Raw genomic sequence first — 18,842 nt, 5'->3', positions numbered from 1 at the left:
GAGAGGGAGCTCTGACCCTGGGCTATCAGGGAGAGAGCTCTGACCCTGGGCTATCACAGAGAGAGCACTGACTCTGGGCTATCAGAGAGAGAGCTCTGACCCTGGGCTATCAGAGAGAGAGCACTGACCATGGGCTATCAGAGAGGGAGCTCTGACCCTGGGCTATCAGAGAGAGAGCACTGACCCTCGGCTATCACAGAGAGAGCACTGACTCTGGGCTATCAGAGAGAGAGCTCTGACCCTGGGCTATCAGAGTGAGAGCACTGACCCTGGGCTATCAGAGAGAGAGCTCTGACCCTGGGCTATCAGAGAGAGAGCACTGTCCCTGGGCTATCAGAGAGGGAGCTCTGACTCTGGGCTATCAGAGAGAGAGTCTGACCCTGGGCTATCAGAGAGAGAGTCTGACCCTGGGCTATCAGAGAGAGCACTGACCCTGGGCTATCAGAGAGAGAGTCTGACCCTGGGCTATCAGAGAGAGAGTCTGACCCTGGGCTATCAGAGAGAGAGTCTGACCCTGGGCTATCAGAGAGAGAGCACTGCCCCTGGGCTTTCAGAGAGAGAGTCTGACCCTGGGCTATCAGAGAGAGAGCACTGACCCTGGGCTATCAGAGAGAGAGCTCTGACCCTGGGCTATCAGTGAGAGAGTCTGACCCTGGGCTATCAGAGAGAGAGCACTGACCCTTGGCTATCAGAGAGAGAGCACTGACCCTGGGCATTCAGAGAGAGAGTCTGACCCTGGGCTATCAGAGAGAGAGTCTGACCCTGGGCTATCAGAGAGAGAGCACTGACCCTGGGCTATCAGAGAGAGAGCTCTGACCCTGGGCTATCAGAGAGAGAGCACTGACCCTGGGCTATCAGAGATGGAGCCCTGACTCTGGGCTATCAGAGAGGGAGCTCTGTCCCTGGGCTATCAGAGAGGGAGCTCGGACCCTGGGCTATCAGAGAGAGCTCTGGCCCTGGGCTATCTGAGAGGGTGCTGTGACCCTGGGCTATCAGAGAGGAAACTCTGACCCTGGGCTATCAGAGAGAGCTCTGGCCCTGGGCTATCTGAGAGGGAGCTCTGACCCTGGGCTATCAGAGAGAGCACTGACCCTGGGCTATCAGAGAGAGCTCTGACCCTGGGCTATAAGAGAGGAAGCTATGACCCTGGGCTATCAGAGAGAGCTCTGACCCTGGGCTATCAGAGAGAGCTCTGACCCTGGGCTATCTGAGAGGGAGCTCTGACCTGGGCTATCAGAGAGAGCTCTGACCCTGGGCTATAAGAGAGGGAGCTATGACCCTGGGCTATCAGAGAGAGCTCTGGCCCTGGGCTATCTGAGAGGGTGCTGTGACCCTGGGCTATCAGAGAGGAAACTCTGACCCTGGGCTATCAGAGAGGGAGCTCTGTCCCTGGGCTATCAGAGAGGAAACTCTGACCCTGGGCTATCAGAGAGGGAGCTCTGTCCCTGGGCTATCAGAGAGGAAACTCTGACCCTGGGCTATCAGAGAGGGAGCTCTGTCCCTGGGCTATCAGAGAGGAAACTCTGACCCTGGGCTATCAGAGAGAGCTCTGGCCCTGGGCTATCTGAGAGGGAGCTCTGACCCTGGGCTATCAGAGAGAGCACTGACCCTGGGCTATCAGAGAGAGCTCTGACCCTGGGCTATAAGAGAGGAAGCTATGACCCTGGGCTATCAGAGAGGAAATTCTGACCCTGGGGTATCAGAGAGGGAACTCTGACCCTGGGCTATCAGAGAGGGAGCTCTGACCCTGGGCGATCAGAGAGGGAGCTCTGACCCTGGGCTATCAGAGAGAGAGCTCTGACCCTGGGCTATCAGAGAGAGAGCTCTGACCCTGGGCTATCAGAGAGGGAACTCTGACCATGGGCTATCAGAGAGGGAGCTCTGACCCTGGGCGATCAGAGAGGGAGCTCTGACACTGGGCGATCAGAGAGGGAGCTCTGACCATGGGCTATCAGAGAGGGAGCTCTGACCCTGGGCGATCAGAGAGGGAGCTCTGACACTGGGCTATTAGAGAGGGAGCTCTGACCCTGGGCTATCAGGGAGAGAGCTCTGACCCTGGGCTATTGGAGAGGGAGGTCTGACCCCGGGCTATCAGAGAGGGAGTCTGACCCTGGGCGATCAGAGAGGGAGCTCTGACCCTGGGCTCGTAGAGAGGGAGCACTGACTCTGGGCTATCAGAGAGAGTGCTCTCACCCTGGGCGATCAGAGAGGGAGCTCTGACCCTGGGCTATTAGAGATGGAGCTCTGACCCTGGGCTATCAGAGAGGGAGTCTGACCCTGGACGATCAGAGAGGGAGCTCGGACCCTGGGCGATCAGAGAGGGAACTCTAACCCTGGGCGGTCAGAGACGGAGCTCTGATCCTGGGCTATCAGAGAGGGAGTCTGACCCTGGGCGATCAGAGACGGAGCTCTGATCCTGGGCTATCACAGAGGGTGCTCTGACCCTGGGCTATCAGAGAGAGAGCTCTGACCCTGGGCGATCTGAGAGGAAGCTCTGAACCTAGGCGATCAGAGAGGGAGCTCTGACCTTGGGCTATTAGAGAGGGTGCTCTGACCCTGGGCTATCAGAGAGGGAGTCTGACCCTTGGCGATCAGAGAGGGAGCTCTGACCTTGGGCTATTAGAGAGGGAGCTCTGACCCTGGGCTATCAGAGAGAGATCTCTGACCCTGGGCTATCAGAGAGGGAGCTCTGACCCTGGGCTATCAGAGAGGGAGCTCTGACCCTGGGCTGTTAGAGAAGAAGCTCTGACCCTGGGCTATCAGAGAGGGAGCTCTGACCCTGGGCTATCAGAGAGAGATCTCTGACCCTGGGCTATCAGAGAGGGAGCTCTGACCCTGGGCTATCAGAGAGAGATCTCTGACCCTGGGCTATCAGAGAGAGATCTCTGACCCTGGGCTATCAGAGAGAGAGCTCTGACCCTGGGCTATCAGAGAGAGAGTCTGACCCTGGGCTATCAGAGAGAGAGCTCTGACCCTGGGCTATCAGAGAGGGAGCTCTGACCCTGGGCTATCAGAGAGGGAGCTCTGACACTGGGCTACCAGAGAGAGATCTCTGACCCTGGGCTATCAGAGAGAGAGCTCTGACCCTGGGCGATCAGAGCGAGAGTCTGACCCTGGGCTATCAGAGAGAGAGCTCTGACCCTGGGCTATCAGAGAGGGAGCTCTGACCCTGGGCTATCAGAGAGGGAGCTCTGACCCTGGGCTATCAGAGAGGGAGCTCTGACCCTGGGCTATCAGAGAGAGCTCTGGCCCTGGGCTATCTGAGAGGGAGCTCTGGCCCTGGGCTATCAGAGAGAGCTCTGACCCTGGGCTATCCGAGAGGGAGCTCTGACCTGGGCTATCAGAGAGAGCTCTGACCCTGGGCTAAAAGAGAGGGAGCTACGACCCTGGGCTATCAGAGAGAGCTCTGGCCCTGGGCTATAAGAGAGGGTGCTCTGACCCTGGGCTATCAGAGAGGGAGCTCTGACCCTGGGCTATCAGAGAGAGATCCCTGACCCTGGGCTATCAGAGAGGTAGCTCTGACCCTGGGCTATCAGAGAGGGAGCTCTGACCCTGGGCTATCAGCGAGAGATCTCTGACCCTGGGCTATCAGAGAGAGAGTCTGACCCTGGGCTCTCAGAGAGAGATCTCTGACCCTGGGCGATCAGAGAGGGAGCTCTGACCATGGGCTATTAGAGAGGGAGCTCTGACCCCGGGCTATCAGAGAGGGAGCTCTGACCCTGGGCTATCAGAGAGAGATCTCTGACCCTGGGCTATCAGAGAGAGAGCTCTGACCCTGGGCTATCAGAGAGGGAGCCCTGACACTGGGCTATCAGAGAGGGAGCTCTGACCCTGGGCTATCAGAGAGGGAGCACTGACTCTGGGCTATCAGAGAGGGAGCTCTGACCCTGGGCTATTACAGAAGGAGCTCTGACGCTGGGCTATCAGAGAGGGAGCTCTGACCCTGGGCTATTACAGAAGGAGCTCTGACCCTGGTCTATCAGAGAGAGCGCTCTGACCCTGGGCTATCAGAGAGAGATCTCTGACCCTGGGCTATCAGGGAGGGAGCTCTGACCTTGGGCTATTAGAGAGGGTGCTCTGACCCTGGGCTATCAGAGAGGGAGCTCTGACCCTGGGCTATCAGAGACAGATCCCTGACCCTGGGCTATCAGAGAGGGAGCTCTGACCCTGGGCTATCAGAGAGGGAGCTCTGACCCTGGGCTGTTAGAGAAGAAGCTCTGACCCTGGGCTATCAGAGAGGGAGCTCTGACCCTGGGCTATCAGAGAGAGATCTCTGACCCTGGGCTATCAGAGAGGGAGCTCTGACCCAGGGCTATCAGAGAGAGATCTCTGACCCTGTGCTATCAGAGAGAGAGTCTGACACTGGGCTATCAGAGAGAGATCTCTGACCCTGGGCTATCAGAGAGGGAGCTCTGACCCTGGGCTATCAGAGAGAGATCTCTGACCCTGGGCTATCAGAGAGGGAGCTCTGACCCTGGGCTATCAGAGAGAGATCTCTGACCCTGTGCTATCAGAGAGAGAGCTCTGACCCTGGGCTATCAGAGAGGGAGCGCTGACCCTGGGCTATCAGAGAGGGAGCACTGACTCTGGGCTATCAGAGAGGGAGCTCTGACCCTGGGCTATTACAGAAGGAGCTCTGACCCTGGGCTATCAGAGAGGGAGCTCTGACCCTGGGCTATTACAGAAGGAGCTCTGACCCTGGTCTATCAGAGAGAGCGATCTGACCCTGGGCTATCAGAGAGAGATCTCTGACCCTGGGCTATCAGGGAGGGAGCTCTGACCCTGGGCTATCAGAGAGGGAGCTCTGACCCTGGGCTATCAGAGAGGGAGCTCTGACCCTAAGCTATCAGAGAGAGAGCTCTGACCCTGGGCTATCAGAGAGGGAGCTCTGACCCTGGGCTATAAGAGAGGGAGCTCTGACCCTGGGCTAACGGAGAGGGAGCTCTGACCCTGGGCTATTAGAGAAGGAGCTCTGACCCTGGGCTATCAGAGAGGGAGCTCTGACCCTGGGCTATCAGAGAGAGAGCTCTGACCCTGGGCTATCAGAGAGGGAGCTCTGACCCTGGGCTATTACAGAAGGAGCTCTGACCCTGGGCTATTACAGAAGGAGCTCTGACCCTGGGCTATCAGAGAGAGATCTCTGACCCTGGGCTATCAGGGAGAGAGCTCTGACCCTGGGCTATCAGAGAGAGATATCTGACCCTGGGCTATCAGAGAGAGAGCTCTGACCCTGGGCTATCAGAGAGAGAGCTCTGACCCTGGGCTATCAGAGAGGGAGCTCTGACCCTGGGCTATCAGAGAGGGAGTCTGACCCTGGGCTATCTGAGAGAGAGCTCTGACCCTGGGCTATCAGAGAGAGAGCTCTGACCCTGGGCTATCAGAGAGAGAGCTCTGACCCTGGGCTATCAGAGAGGGAACTCTGACCCTGGGCTATCAGAGAGAGAGTTCTGACCCTGGGCTATCAGAGAGGGAGCTCTGACCCTGGGCTGTTAGAGACGGAGCTCTTACCCTGGGCTGTTAGAGAAGGAGCTCTGACCCTGGGCTATCAGAGAGGGAGTCTGACCCTGGGCTATCGGAGAGAGAGCTCTGACCCTGGGCTATCAGAGAGGGAGTCTGACCCTGGGCTATCAGAGAGGGAGCTCTGACCCTGGGCTATCAGAGAGAGAGCTCTGACCCTGTGCTATCAGAGACAGAGCTCTGACCCTGGGCTGTTAGAGAAGGAGCTCTGACCCTGGGCTATCAGAGAGAGAGCTCTGACCCTGGGCTATCAGAGACAGAGCTCTGACCCTGGGCTGTTAGAGAAGGCGCTCTGACCCTGGGCTATTAGAGAGAGTGCTCTGACCCTGGGCTATCAGAGAGGGAGCTCTGACCCTGGGCTATCAGAGAGGGAGCCCTGACCCTGGGCTATCAGAGAGAGACCTCTGACCCTGGGCTATCAGAGAGCGAGCTCTGACACTGGGCTATCAGAGAGGGAGCTCTGACCCTGGGCTATCAGAGAGGGAGCTCTGACCCTGGGCTATCAGAGAGGGAGCTCTGACCCTGGGCTATTACAGAAGGAGCTCTGACCCTGGGCTATCAGAGAGGGAGCTCTGACCCTGGGCTATCAGAGAGAGAGCTCTGACCCTGGGCTATCAGAGACGGAGCTCTGACCCTGGGCTATTACAGAAGGAGCTCTGACCCTGGGCTATCAGAGAGAGATCTCTGACCCTGGGCTATCAGGGAGAGAGCTATGACCCTGGGCTATCAGAGAGAGATATCTGACCCTGGGCTATCAGAGAGAGAGCTCTGACCCTGGGCTATCAGAGAGAGAGCTCTGACCCTGGGCTATCAGAGAGGGAGCTCTGACCCTGGGCTATCAGAGAGGGAGTCTGACCCTGGGCTATCTGAGAGAGAGCTCTGACCCTGGGCTATCAGAGAGGGAACTCTGACCCTGGGCTATCGGAGAGGGAGTCTGACCCTGGGCTATCGGAGAGGGAGTCTGACCCTGGGCTATCAGAGAGGGAGCTCTGACCCTGGGCTATCAGAGAGAGAGCTCTGACCCTGTGCTATCAGAGACAGAGCTCTGACCCTGGGCTATCAGAGAGAGAGCTCTGACCCTGTGCTATCAGAGACAGAGCTCTGACCCTGGGCTGTTAGAGAAGGAGCTCTGACCCTGGGCTATCAGAGAGAGAGCTCTGACCCTGGGCTATCAGAGACAGAGCTCTGACCCTGGGCTGTTAGAGAAGGCGCTCTGACCCTGGGCTATCAGAGAGGGAGCTCTGACCCTGGGCTATCAGAGAGGGAGCCCTGACCCTGGGCTATCAGAGAGAGAGCTCTGACCCTGGGCTATCAGAGAGGGAGCTCTGACACTGGGCTATCAGAGAGGGAGCTCTGACCCTGGGCTATCAGAGAGGGAGCCCTGACCCTGGGCTATCAGAGAGAGAGCTCTGACCCTGGGCTATCAGAGAGAGTGCTCTGACCCTGGGCTATCAGAGAGGGAGCTCTGACCCAGGGCTATCAGAGAGGGTGATCTGACCCTGGGCTATCAGAGAGGGTGCCCTGACCCTGGGCTATCGGAGAGAGAGCTCTGACCCTGGGCTATCAGAGAGAGTGCTCTGACCCTGGGCTATCAGAGAGGGAGCTCTGACCCTGGGCTATCAGAGAGGGAGCTCTGACCCTGGGCTATCAGAGAGGGAGCTCTGACCCTGGGCTATCAGAGAGGGAGCTCTGACCCTGGGTTATCAGAGAGGGAGCTCTGACCCTGGGCTATTACAGAAGGAGCTCTGACCCTGGGCTTTCAGAGAGAGTGCTCTGACCCTGGGCTATCAGAGAGGGAGCTCTGACCCTGGGCTATCAGAGAGGGAGCTCTGACCCTGGGCTATCAGAGAGGGAGCTCTGACCCTGGGCTATCAGAGAGGGAGTCTGACCCTGGGCTATCTGAGAGAGAGCTCTGACCCTGGGCTATCAGAGAGGGAGCTCTGACCCTGGGCTATCAGAGAGAGAGTTCTGACCCTGGGCTATCAGAGAGGGAGCTCTGACCCTGGGCTGTTAGAGAAGGAGCTCTGACCCTGGGCTGTTAGAGAAGGAGCTCTGACCCTGGGCTATCAGAGAGGGAGTCTGACCCTGGGCTATCGGAGAGAGAGCTCTGACCCTGGGCTATCAGAGAGGGAGTCTGACCCTGGGCTATCAGAGAGGGAGCTCTGACCCTGGGCTATCAGAGAGAGTGCTCTGACCCTGTGCTATCAGAGACAGAGCTCTGACCCTGGGCTGTTAGAGAAGGAGCTCTGACCCTGGGCTATCAGAGAGGGAGCTCTGACCCTGGGCTGTTAGAGAAGGAGCTCTGACCCTGGGCTATCAGAGAGGGAGCTCTGTCCCTGGGCTATCAGAGAGGAAACTCTGACCCTGGGCTATCAGAGAGAGCTCTGGCCCTGGGCTATCTGAGAGGGAGCTCTGACCCTGGGCTATCAGAGAGAGCACTGACCCTGGGCTATCAGAGAGAGCTCTGACCCTGGGCTATAAGAGAGGAAGCTATGACCCTGGGCTATCAGAGAGGAAATTCTGACCCTGGGGTATCAGAGAGGGAACTCTGACCCTGGGCTATCAGAGAGGGAGCTCTGACCCTGGGCGATCAGAGAGGGAGCTCTGACCCTGGGCTATCAGAGAGAGAGCTCTGACCCTGGGCTATCAGAGAGAGAGCTCTGACCCTGGGCTATCAGAGAGGGAACTCTGACCATGGGCTATCAGAGAGGGAGCTCTGACCCTGGGCGATCAGAGAGGGAGCTCTGACACTGGGCGATCAGAGAGGGAGCTCTGACCATGGGCTATCAGAGAGGGAGCTCTGACCCTGGGCGATCAGAGAGGGAGCTCTGACACTGGGCTATTAGAGAGGGAGCTCTGACCCTGGGCTATCAGGGAGAGAGCTCTGACCCTGGGCTATTGGAGAGGGAGGTCTGACCCCGGGCTATCAGAGAGGGAGTCTGACCCTGGGCGATCAGAGAGGGAGCTCTGACCCTGGGCTCGTAGAGAGGGAGCACTGACTCTGGGCTATCAGAGAGAGTGCTCTCACCCTGGGCGATCAGAGAGGGAGCTCTGACCCTGGGCTATTAGAGATGGAGCTCTGACCCTGGGCTATCAGAGAGGGAGTCTGACCCTGGACGATCAGAGAGGGAGCTCGGACCCTGGGCGATCAGAGAGGGAACTCTAACCCTGGGCGGTCAGAGACGGAGCTCTGATCCTGGGCTATCAGAGAGGGAGTCTGACCCTGGGCGATCAGAGACGGAGCTCTGATCCTGGGCTATCACAGAGGGTGCTCTGACCCTGGGCTATCAGAGAGAGAGCTCTGACCCTGGGCGATCTGAGAGGAAGCTCTGAACCTAGGCGATCAGAGAGGGAGCTCTGACCTTGGGCTATTAGAGAGGGTGCTCTGACCCTGGGCTATCAGAGAGGGAGTCTGACCCTTGGCGATCAGAGAGGGAGCTCTGACCTTGGGCTATTAGAGAGGGAGCTCTGACCCTGGGCTATCAGAGAGAGATCTCTGACCCTGGGCTATCAGAGAGGGAGCTCTGACCCTGGGCTATCAGAGAGGGAGCTCTGACCCTGGGCTGTTAGAGAAGAAGCTCTGACCCTGGGCTATCAGAGAGGGAGCTCTGACCCTGGGCTATCAGAGAGAGATCTCTGACCCTGGGCTATCAGAGAGGGAGCTCTGACCCTGGGCTATCAGAGAGAGATCTCTGACCCTGGGCTATCAGAGAGAGATCTCTGACCCTGGGCTATCAGAGAGAGAGCTCTGACCCTGGGCTATCAGAGAGAGAGTCTGACCCTGGGCTATCAGAGAGAGAGCTCTGACCCTGGGCTATCAGAGAGGGAGCTCTGACCCTGGGCTATCAGAGAGGGAGCTCTGACACTGGGCTACCAGAGAGAGATCTCTGACCCTGGGCTATCAGAGAGAGAGCTCTGACCCTGGGCGATCAGAGCGAGAGTCTGACCCTGGGCTATCAGAGAGAGAGCTCTGACCCTGGGCTATCAGAGAGGGAGCTCTGACCCTGGGCTATCAGAGAGGGAGCTCTGACCCTGGGCTATCAGAGAGGGAGCTCTGACCCTGGGCTATCAGAGAGAGCTCTGGCCCTGGGCTATCTGAGAGGGAGCTCTGGCCCTGGGCTATCAGAGAGAGCTCTGACCCTGGGCTATCCGAGAGGGAGCTCTGACCTGGGCTATCAGAGAGAGCTCTGACCCTGGGCTAAAAGAGAGGGAGCTACGACCCTGGGCTATCAGAGAGAGCTCTGGCCCTGGGCTATAAGAGAGGGTGCTCTGACCCTGGGCTATCAGAGAGGGAGCTCTGACCCTGGGCTATCAGAGAGAGATCCCTGACCCTGGGCTATCAGAGAGGTAGCTCTGACCCTGGGCTATCAGAGAGGGAGCTCTGACCCTGGGCTATCAGCGAGAGATCTCTGACCCTGGGCTATCAGAGAGAGAGTCTGACCCTGGGCTCTCAGAGAGAGATCTCTGACCCTGGGCGATCAGAGAGGGAGCTCTGACCATGGGCTATTAGAGAGGGAGCTCTGACCCCGGGCTATCAGAGAGGGAGCTCTGACCCTGGGCTATCAGAGAGAGATCTCTGACCCTGGGCTATCAGAGAGAGAGCTCTGACCCTGGGCTATCAGAGAGGGAGCCCTGACACTGGGCTATCAGAGAGGGAGCTCTGACCCTGGGCTATCAGAGAGGGAGCACTGACTCTGGGCTATCAGAGAGGGAGCTCTGACCCTGGGCTATTACAGAAGGAGCTCTGACGCTGGGCTATCAGAGAGGGAGCTCTGACCCTGGGCTATTACAGAAGGAGCTCTGACCCTGGTCTATCAGAGAGAGCGCTCTGACCCTGGGCTATCAGAGAGAGATCTCTGACCCTGGGCTATCAGGGAGGGAGCTCTGACCTTGGGCTATTAGAGAGGGTGCTCTGACCCTGGGCTATCAGAGAGGGAGCTCTGACCCTGGGCTATCAGAGACAGATCCCTGACCCTGGGCTATCAGAGAGGGAGCTCTGACCCTGGGCTATCAGAGAGGGAGCTCTGACCCTGGGCTGTTAGAGAAGAAGCTCTGACCCTGGGCTATCAGAGAGGGAGCTCTGACCCTGGGCTATCAGAGAGAGATCTCTGACCCTGGGCTATCAGAGAGGGAGCTCTGACCCAGGGCTATCAGAGAGAGATCTCTGACCCTGTGCTATCAGAGAGAGAGTCTGACACTGGGCTATCAGAGAGAGATCTCTGACCCTGGGCTATCAGAGAGGGAGCTCTGACCCTGGGCTATCAGAGAGAGATCTCTGACCCTGGGCTATCAGAGAGGGAGCTCTGACCCTGGGCTATCAGAGAGAGATCTCTGACCCTGTGCTATCAGAGAGAGAGCTCTGACCCTGGGCTATCAGAGAGGGAGCGCTGACCCTGGGCTATCAGAGAGGGAGCACTGACTCTGGGCTATCAGAGAGGGAGCTCTGACCCTGGGCTATTACAGAAGGAGCTCTGACCCTGGGCTATCAGAGAGGGAGCTCTGACCCTGGGCTATTACAGAAGGAGCTCTGACCCTGGTCTATCAGAGAGAGCGATCTGACCCTGGGCTATCAGAGAGAGATCTCTGACCCTGGGCTATCAGGGAGGGAGCTCTGACCCTGGGCTATCAGAGAGGGAGCTCTGACCCTGGGCTATCAGAGAGGTAGCTCTGACCCTAAGCTATCAGAGAGAGAGCTCTGACCCTGGGCTATCAGAGAGGGAGCTCTGACCCTGGGCTATAAGAGAGGGAGCTCTGACCCTGGGCTAACGGAGAGGGAGCTCTGACCCTGGGCTATTAGAGAAGGAGCTCTGACCCTGGGCTATCAGAGAGGGAGCTCTGACCCTGGGCTATCAGAGAGAGAGCTCTGACCCTGGGCTATCAGAGAGGGAGCTCTGACCCTGGGCTATTACAGAAGGAGCTCTGACCCTGGGCTATTACAGAAGGAGCTCTGACCCTGGGCTATCAGAGAGAGATATCTGACCCTGGGCTATCAGAGAGAGAGCTCTGACCCTGGGCTATCAGAGAGAGAGCTCTGACCCTGGGCTATCAGAGAGGGAGCTCTGACCCTGGGCTATCAGAGAGGGAGTCTGACCCTGGGCTATCTGAGAGAGAGCTCTGACCCTGGGCTATCAGAGAGAGAGCTCTGACCCTGGGCTATCAGAGAGAGAGCTCTGACCCTGGGCTATCAGAGAGGGAACTCTGACCCTGGGCTATCAGAGAGAGAGTTCTGACCCTGGGCTATCAGAGAGGGAGCTCTGACCCTGGGCTGTTAGAGACGGAGCTCTTACCCTGGGCTGTTAGAGAAGGAGCTCTGACCCTGGGCTATCAGAGAGGGAGTCTGACCCTGGGCTATCGGAGAGAGAGCTCTGACCCTGGGCTATCAGAGAGGGAGTCTGACCCTGGGCTATCAGAGAGGGAGCTCTGACCCTGGGCTATCAGAGAGAGAGCTCTGACCCTGTGCTATCAGAGACAGAGCTCTGACCCTGGGCTGTTAGAGAAGGAGCTCTGACCCTGGGCTATCAGAGAGAGAGCTCTGACCCTGGGCTATCAGAGACAGAGCTCTGACCCTGGGCTGTTAGAGAAGGCGCTCTGACCCTGGGCTATTAGAGAGAGTGCTCTGACCCTGGGCTATCAGAGAGGGAGCTCTGACCCTGGGCTATCAGAGAGGGAGCCCTGACCCTGGGCTATCAGAGAGAGACCTCTGACCCTGGGCTATCAGAGAGCGAGCTCTGACACTGGGCTATCAGAGAGGGAGCTCTGACCCTGGGCTATCAGAGAGGGAGCTCTGACCCTGGGCTATCAGAGAGGGAGCTCTGACCCTGGGCTATTACAGAAGGAGCTCTGACCCTGGGCTATCAGAGAGGGAGCTCTGACCCTGGGCTATCAGAGAGAGAGCTCTGACCCTGGGCTATCAGAGACGGAGCTCTGACCCTGGGCTATTACAGAAGGAGCTCTGACCCTGGGCTATCAGAGAGAGATCTCTGACCCTGGGCTATCAGGGAGAGAGCTATGACCCTGGGCTATCAGAGAGAGATATCTGACCCTGGGCTATCAGAGAGAGAGCTCTGACCCTGGGCTATCAGAGAGAGAGCTCTGACCCTGGGCTATCAGAGAGGGAGCTCTGACCCTGGGCTATCAGAGAGGGAGTCTGACCCTGGGCTATCTGAGAGAGAGCTCTGACCCTGGGCTATCAGAGAGGGAACTCTGACCCTGGGCTATCGGAGAGGGAGTCTGACCCTGGGCTATCGGAGAGGGAGTCTGACCCTGGGCTATCAGAGAGGGAGCTCTGACCCTGGGCTATCAGAGAGAGAGCTCTGACCCTGTGCTATCAGAGACAGAGCTCTGACCCTGGGCTATCAGAGAGAGAGCTCTGACCCTGTGCTATCAGAGACAGAGCTCTGACCCTGGGCTGTTAGAGAAGGAGCTCTGACCCTGGGCTATCAGAGAGAGAGCTCTGACCCTGGGCTATCAGAGACAGAGCTCTGACCCTGGGCTGTTAGAGAAGGCGCTCTGACCCTGGGCTATCAGAGAGGGAGCTCTGACCCTGGGCTATCAGAGAGGGAGCCCTGACCCTGGGCTATCAGAGAGAGAGCTCTGACCCTGGGCTATCAGAGAGAGAGCTCTGACCCTGGGCTATCAGAGAGAGAGCTCTGACCCTGGGCTATCAGAGAGGGAACTCTGACCCTGGGCTATCAGAGAGAGAGTTCTGACCCTGGGCTATCAGAGAGGGAGCTCTGACCCTGGGCTGTTAGAGACGGAGCTCTTACCCTGGGCTGTTAGAGAAGGAGCTCTGACCCTGGGCTATCAGAGAGGGAGTCTGACCCTGGGCTATCGGAGAGAGAGCTCTGACCCTGGGCTATCAGAGAGGGAGTCTGACCCTGGGCTATCAGAGAGGGAGCTCTGACCCTGGGCTATCAGAGAGAGAGCTCTGACCCTGTGCTATCAGAGACAGAGCTCTGACCCTGGGCTGTTAGAGAAGGAGCTCTGACCCTGGGCTATCAGAGAGAGAGCTCTGACCCTGGGCTATCAGAGACAGAGCTCTGACCCTGGGCTGTTAGAGAAGGCGCTCTGACCCTGGGCTATTAGAGAGAGTGCTCTGACCCTGGGCTATCAGAGAGGGAGCTCTGACCCTGGGCTATCAGAGAGGGAGCCCTGACCCTGGGCTATCAGAGAGAGACCTCTGACCCTGGGCTATCAGAGAGCGAGCTCTGACACTGGGCTATCAGAGAGGGAGCTCTGACCCTGGGCTATCAGAGAGGGAGCTCTGACCCTGGGCTATCAGAGAGGGAGCTCTGACCCTGGGCTATTACAGAAGGAGCTCTGACCCTGGGCTATCAGAGAGGGAGCTCTGACCCTGGGCTATCAGAGAGAGAGCTCTGACCCTGGGCTATCAGAGACGGAGCTCTGACCCTGGGCTATTACAGAAGGAGCTCTGACCCTGGGCTATCAGAGAGAGATCTCTGACCCTGGGCTATCAGGGAGAGAGCTATGACCCTGGGCTATCAGAGAGAGATATCTGACCCTGGGCTATCAGAGAGAGAGCTCTGACCCTGGGCTATCAGAGAGAGAGCTCTGACCCTGGGCTATCAGAGAGGGAGCTCTGACCCTGGGCTATCAGAGAGGGAGTCTGACCCTGGGCTATCTGAGAGAGAGCTCTGACCCTGGGCTATCAGAGAGGGAACTCTGACCCTGGGCTATCGGAGAGGGAGTCTGACCCTGGGCTATCGGAGAGGGAGTCTGACCCTGGGCTATCAGAGAGGGAGCTCTGACCCTGGGCTATCAGAGAGAGAGCTCTGACCCTGTGCTATCAGAGACAGAGCTCTGACCCTGGGCTATCAGAGAGAGAGCTCTGACCCTGTGCTATCAGAGACAGAGCTCTGACCCTGGGCTGTTAGAGAAGGAGCTCTGACCCTGGGCTATCAGAGAGAGAGCTCTGACCCTGGGCTATCAGAGACAGAGCTCTGACCCTGGGCTGTTAGAGAAGGCGCTCTGACCCTGGGCTATCAGAGAGGGAGCTCTGACCCTGGGCTATCAGAGAGGGAGCCCTGACCCTGGGCTATCAGAGAGAGAGCTCTGACCCTGGGCTATCAGAGAGGGAGCTCTGACACTGGGCTATCAGAGAGGGAGCTCTGACCCTGGGCTATCAGAGAGGGAGCCCTGACCCTGGGCTATCAGAGAGAGAGCTCTGACCCTGGGCTATCAGAGAGAGTGCTCTGACCCTGGGCTATCAGAGAGGGAGCTCTGACCCAGGGCTATCAGAGAGGGTGATCTGACCCTGGGCTATCAGAGAGGGTGCCCTGACCCTGGGCTATCGGAGAGAGAGCTCTGACCCTGGGCTATCAGAGAGAGTGCTCTGACCCTGGGCTATCAGAGAGGGAGCTCTGACCCTGGGCTATCAGAGAGGGAGCTCTGACCCTGGGCTATCAGAGAGGGAGCTCTGACCCTGGGCTATCAGAGAGGGAGCTCTGACCCTGGGCTATCAGAGAGGGAGCTCTGACCCTGGGTTATCAGAGAGGGAGCTCTGACCCTGGGCTATTACAGAAGGAGCTCTGACCCTGGGCTTTCAGAGAGAGTGCTCTGACCCTGGGCTATCAGAGAGGGAGCTCTGACCCTGGGCTATCAGAGAGGGAGCTCTGACCCTGGGCTATCAGAGAGGGAGCTCTGACCCTGGGCTATCAGAGAGGGAGTCTGACCCTGGGCTATCTGAGAGAGAGCTCTGACCCTGGGCTATCAGAGAGGGAGCTCTGACCCTGGGCTATCAGAGAGAGAGTTCTGACCCTGGGCTATCAGAGAGGGAGCTCTGACCCTGGGCTGTTAGAGAAGGAGCTCTGACCCTGGGCTGTTAGAGAAGGAGCTCTGACCCTGGGCTATCAGAGAGGGAGTCTGACCCTGGGCTATCGGAGAGAGAGCTCTGACCCTGGGCTATCAGAGAGGGAGTCTGACCCTGGGCTATCAGAGAGGGAGCTCTGACCCTGGGCTATCAGAGAGAGTGCTCTGACCCTGTGCTATCAGAGACAGAGCTCTGACCCTGGGCTGTTAGAGAAGGAGCTCTGACCCTGGGCTATCAGAGAGGGAGCTCTGACCCTGGGCTGTTAGAGAAGGAGCTCTGACCCTGGGCTATCAGAGAGAGAGCTCTGACCCTGGGCTATCAGAGACAGAGCTCTGTTCCTGGGCTGTTAGAGAAGGCGCTCTGACCCTGGGCTATCAGAGAGAGTGCTCTGACCCTGGGCTATCAGAGAGGGAGCTCTGACCCTGGGCTATCAGAGAGGGAGCCCTGACCCTGGGTTATCAGAGAGAGAGCTCTGACCCTGGGCTATCAGAGAGGGAGCTCTGACCCTGGGCTATCAGAGAGGGTGCCCTGACCCTGGGCTATCAGAGAGAGAGCTCTGACCCTGGACTATCAGAGAGAGTGCTCTGACCCTGGGCTATCAGAGAGGGAGCTCTGACCCTGGGCTATCGGAGAGGGTGCCCTGACCCTGGGCTGAGAGAGAGCTCTGACCCTGGGCTATCAGAGAGGGAGCTCTGACCCTGGGCTCTCAGAGAGGGTGCTCTGACCCTGGGCTATCAGAGAGGGAGCTCTGACCCTGGGCTATCAGAGAGGGAGCTCTGACCCTGGGCTATCAGAGAGGGAGCTCTGACCCTGGGCTATCAGAGAGGGAGCTCTGACCCTGGGCTATTACAGAAGGAGCTCTGACCCTGGGCTATCAGAGAGAGTGCTCTGACCCTGGGCTATCAGGGGACAGGGAATACTCTGCTTTAGTTGCTGAGTTTCGTGCGCTGTGATGATATTCCGTCACAGTTTTTGGGGGCTCTTGTTTTTGTGATTTAACATTGTTGTTACCTTGGCAGAATTTGTCAGGATGATGTCTCGCTGACGAAGATGAGGAACCGCCTGGATCAAGCTTTCCAATAGCCGCTAACTGACAGAAACTGATGCAATATCTTAATGCTTTGGAGACTTTATCAAACGGCTCTTCCAAACACTGAGCAAAATCTCTTTCTATTCCAAGCTACTGAGGAAATTCCGAGTTTCCAACAAGCTGGAACTATACACTGAAAGGCATTCTTTATATTCTTCTGCTGCCTGAGTTTCGCAGTAAATATCAACCCAGATCCTCACCAGGGACCGTTCACATGAACATGGTGGTGAGGTGGTGTCTCTTTAAGTGTGCAGTGCTCAGAATAAAATCACTAATGTCATTAACAGGTGATATTCAAAGTTGTAACAAGCTGTTTATTGCTCCTTGGGCTTTTATGTGATATTGGAGGATATATCTTTCAGCGACAATTAAGAACATCAGGGATAAGAATGACTCTGTGACTCTATTGATCACACTGACTGACACATTTGCATTTAAATTGTCTCTGCACTACCTTAACACAGTCGTTATAATGAATGGGCTGACAATTACATTGAATTAGCAGACACAGGATTGTAATGCATCCTTGCATGAACCCGCTGTACTCAAATCGCTTCACAGCAGAAATGGAAGCTCCTGATCTTCGTCGTTTTTTGTGGTGATATCCCGGGATTTTGTTCCTCAGCATGTCAGAATCATTCCGACACAACGGAAAAATCTCCACAAGTCTTCATTAGTAGAAACCAGAGGTCACAACGGGGCCAGCTGACGTTTTCTTCAGGGTTTGAATTTGAGTGAACTCTTGGCCTCGGTTTGGGTTTGAACTGGAACGCACGACCTGAAGGGATGGCGGAAGCAGATTCAATCGTGAATTTAAAAAACAAAATAGGATAAACATTCAAATGTGTATGGGGAAAGAGAAAGCGAGTGAGACAAATGAGGAGATGGATAGCTATTTCGAAGGGCCCACACAGAAACAGTGGGCTGAATGGCTATCCGTACTCTATGATTCTGTTTTATTTCACCACTTTTTTAATGCTCGTCAAGGTGAGGAAAGTTATTACCAGATTTCCCCAACCACCCCCCCCCCCCCTCCCCCTCCCTGCACAAGTAGCTGAATTGGAATGTTCCAGAACTTTTTTTCAGCTCTCAAACCACGCCATCCCCTACCCCAGGTGTTGGCTTCTCTCAGCCTCTCTCTTGTCACTTCCACAGCAGGAGGGCACCAATGGGAGCAATGGCAAGCGATTCTCCTCAGAGTGATTGCAACTGCCCTGCATAGATTGACTCGTCCCTCCATCAACACCACAATACCTACTTGATGATTTGATCTGCCTTTTGCCATTTCCCTCAAATGAATTGGGTGATGTCCAACCTAAACACATATTGAACAGTGGGGAGAAGGAAACTGGAGGGGCGAAGTGCCCCTGCCTCATTCTGTGATTCTTTAATGCTCCTAACCACAGATTCAGTGATACGGCCCTTGTAACAGTGTCTTTCAAGGCCTTGGGAATTCATGGGAGTTCTTTGATCCTGAAAGGCTGACCATTAGCTTTAGAACCTGACCTTTAAATTGCTTGTCCCCATTCATGCTCTCCTCCTAGGTTGGGAACATGGGGTATTCCGTGCATAGACATCTCCATGGAGATGCAGTTGAACGATTTGTAAAGGTCCCCCCCCCCACCCCCTTGCATCGGAGAGAGGGGTGGGGGGGGGGGGCTTTTAGAGTCTGTGCCCCATCCTGCTAAGAAGCAGAGGCAATCTCAAAATGAGCAGATACCGAGAAGGAAGGTGAGTAAGTTTAACCCAAGCTGCCACGGGGATGAAGGAAGAGAAACTGGGCCCATGGAGTGCAAACCCGGGAAGGCTTTAATCAGGCAGCCAACCCGATCCCGGCACCTTCTTGCTGGGTAGGTCAGATTAAAATTATGCCAAGATAACCAGAGGCAATAAGCGGCTGAAAGAAAAGGTATTTTATCCAGAATGAGGTTTTGGTGAATGAGCGTCTATAATGATGACATTATGGAGCAGCTGGAATGCAGAATTTAGATTGATTCTAGCAGGCTCTGTGGCTATAAAATCGCATGTAGAAAAATATCCTAATTTCTAAAGGACTATTAAATATTCATTTGTTGTTATACTCCATTGGGACCAGAATGCATAATAATTAAATGGAGATTGAAAATGCCAATTACAAATATATGTCTACAGTTGCTTGTGTGTGGATTCCTGAATCAATGCTATATTTTCTGTTGTGGTTTATGTACAGACAAATCTTGTTCCCTGGCCTCCGCACTTGCAATATCACTACAGAGAATGATGGAATTGGGTTTCTGTCTGCAAACTTGTCTATCACAATGTTCTTTGTTGCGTTTTGTTTATCAGGTAGTAATCAGGATATTATAGATCAGTTAGTCGCACTCTCGTTGTCAGCAGATAAACTGGGGCCTAGCATTTTGCCCTGTT

At 56.2% G+C, this 18,842-nt stretch overlaps 1 protein-coding gene across 3 annotated transcripts in view; it reads left to right on the top strand.

Moving 5' to 3' along the window:
- The window catches only part of LOC140409182 (calcium-binding protein 1-like), a 208,928-nt gene extending 190,354 nt beyond the window's left edge, over window positions 1-18,574 (top strand). For all 3 annotated transcript variants that reach the window (XM_072497421.1, XM_072497438.1, XM_072497456.1), the window contains one exon: window positions 16,366-18,574. In XM_072497421.1, coding sequence (XP_072353522.1) covers window positions 16,366-16,391 — 26 coding nt within the window. In that variant the 3' untranslated portion in view covers window positions 16,392-18,574. The remainder of the gene's footprint in view (window positions 1-16,365) is intronic.
- Window positions 18,575-18,842: the final 268 nt, after the last annotated feature.

Source organism: Scyliorhinus torazame, chromosome 1, assembly GCF_047496885.1.
Source record: "Scyliorhinus torazame isolate Kashiwa2021f chromosome 1, sScyTor2.1, whole genome shotgun sequence".
NCBI lineage: Eukaryota > Metazoa > Chordata > Chondrichthyes > Carcharhiniformes > Scyliorhinidae > Scyliorhinus > Scyliorhinus torazame.
Note: the sequence above shows the minus strand (reverse complement) of the source record. Positions and strands in the feature narration are given on the sequence as shown.